The 1,904-nt window shown below is 43.1% G+C and overlaps 1 protein-coding gene across 1 annotated transcript in view; it reads right to left on the reverse strand.

The window, feature by feature from the left end:
- The window catches only part of grtp1a (growth hormone regulated TBC protein 1a), a 17,594-nt gene extending 16,768 nt beyond the window's left edge, over positions 1-826 (reverse strand). The window contains exon 1 of the mRNA XM_056246984.1: positions 696-826. Coding sequence (XP_056102959.1) covers positions 696-781 — 86 coding nt within the window. The 5' untranslated portion in view covers positions 782-826. The remainder of the gene's footprint in view (positions 1-695) is intronic.
- Positions 827-1,904: the final 1,078 nt, after the last annotated feature.

The raw sequence follows: 1,904 nt of genomic DNA on the forward strand, positions 1-1,904 counted from the left end.
ACCCGCATTTGGCTGGTGGCGGGTGCTAATTTCCATCCCTGGTGTGCAGTTTAGTGTAGTGTGCAGTATAGTATAGTGTGCAGTATAGTGTAATGTTGTGTGCAGTATAGTGTAGTGTGCAGTATAGTGTAGTGTGTAGTCTAGTGTGCAGTATAGTGTGTAGTGTGCAGTATAGTGTAGTGTGCAGTGTAGTGTGCAGTATAGTGTGTAGTGTGCAGTATAGTATGGTAGTGTAGTATAGTGTGCAGTGTAGTGTGTACTGTGTAGTATAGTGTAGTGTGCAGTATAGTGTAGTATAGTGTGTAGTTTAGTATAGTGTAGTGTGCAATATGCAGTGTAGTATGCAGTGTGTAGTGAGTAGTGTGATGTAGTACATTAGTTTAGTGTGCAATATGCAGTGTAGTATGCAGTGTGCCGTGTAGTGTAGTACAGTATAGTTTAGTGTGCAGTGTAGTATAGTGTAATGTGCAGTATGTAGTGTAGTATATTGTGCAGTATAGTGAAGTGTAGTATAGACTATAGTATAGTGTAGAATAGTATAATGTAGTGTAGTATAGTATATAGTGTGCAGTATAGTGGAGTAAAGTGTAGTGTAGTAAAGTGTGCAGTATAGTGTAGTAGTGTATAGCATAGTGTGTATTAATGTGTATTATAGTCTAGTGTAGTATAGTGTAGTAGTGTGTAGTGTGCAGTACCTGGCCGCTCTCTCTCTGGCGCTGCTCGGCACGTTAATGCGCAGCTGCGGCTGATTGGAGCTCCGCGTCCCGTTGCGCGTCTCCATGATCAGTGATCCTCAGACTCAGAGCTCCGGGACAGCGGGACACCGGGACTCAGACCTCAGGCTTAGAGCTCCGGGACACCGGGACTCACACCTCAGACTTAGAGCTCTGGGACACCGGGACTCCGGGACTCCATTCACAGCAGGTCCGCGGCGCTCATGGACACGGCTGATTCCCTTCGCTCAAGACGCGGACGACTCTCTCCCGCGCGTCACGCAAGCCAAACTTTTCCCACGCCACAGTAATGGCTCCTTCTCTTCTCCCGCGGGATCGGATCAACCTGTCGCGCGCCGGCAATAACAGCCGCGCGGAGCAACAACACTCCAACTTTATCAGAGCACTCTTGTAGTTGGTGTTTTAAACGCGCGTTTTTTCGCCGGGCGCGCGCATCATCCACGCCGAACACTTTGCCAAGCAACACGATTAATTTCTCCAGGGAGCTCAAGGGCGCACGTCAATCAATCCTAGGGGCGGGACTATGCACTCAAAGACCACGCCCCCCGCCACGCAATCCTTCTCACCCCAGTGCAGAGGGGGCGGGGCTTTGTGCGCGACGGTCACGCCTCTTCGTCACGAAATGTTTTGAGGAAAATTTAGAGCGACTAAAACAAAGACTCTTGTGTGAGTTTGTCTGTAACAGCAGCTCCCGCGTGAGAGAACAGGTGACTGCAAGTTCACTGACAGAAAAGACCACGGATGTATTACCTCAATCAGTTTTTAATCTTTTAGACCCCAAAATATCATCATCATCGCCAGATATCCTTTATAAACACTGAAAAATGAATATAATAAATCTAAAATTAATTTATATTAGGTTATATTCTTATATTTTTTTCTATTTACTATATAATGTACTACATGTATTATTTATTTATATTATTCGAAATTATTTCTATTTTTTTAATTTAATTTAATACAATATATTAATAACTAACTAATCATTTTTATTAATTTATTTTAATGTAATTTATTTACCATTTACTTTCTTTCTTTCTTTTTTTTTTTTACATGTTTTACATGTATTGGACTCTTTAAAGGGTCATGAACCCCCTTTCAGCTCAAGTCTAGCTCACAATCTTTTTGAAAAATGAAACTGAAATGTGCGTGGATGCCTGTGAGAAGAAG

The sequence above is a fragment of the Rhinichthys klamathensis genome, unplaced genomic scaffold, assembly GCF_029890125.1.
Source record: "Rhinichthys klamathensis goyatoka isolate OS25496 unplaced genomic scaffold, OSU_Roscu_1.1 h1tg000041l_1, whole genome shotgun sequence".
NCBI classification, from domain to species: Eukaryota; Metazoa; Chordata; class Actinopteri; order Cypriniformes; family Leuciscidae; genus Rhinichthys; species Rhinichthys klamathensis.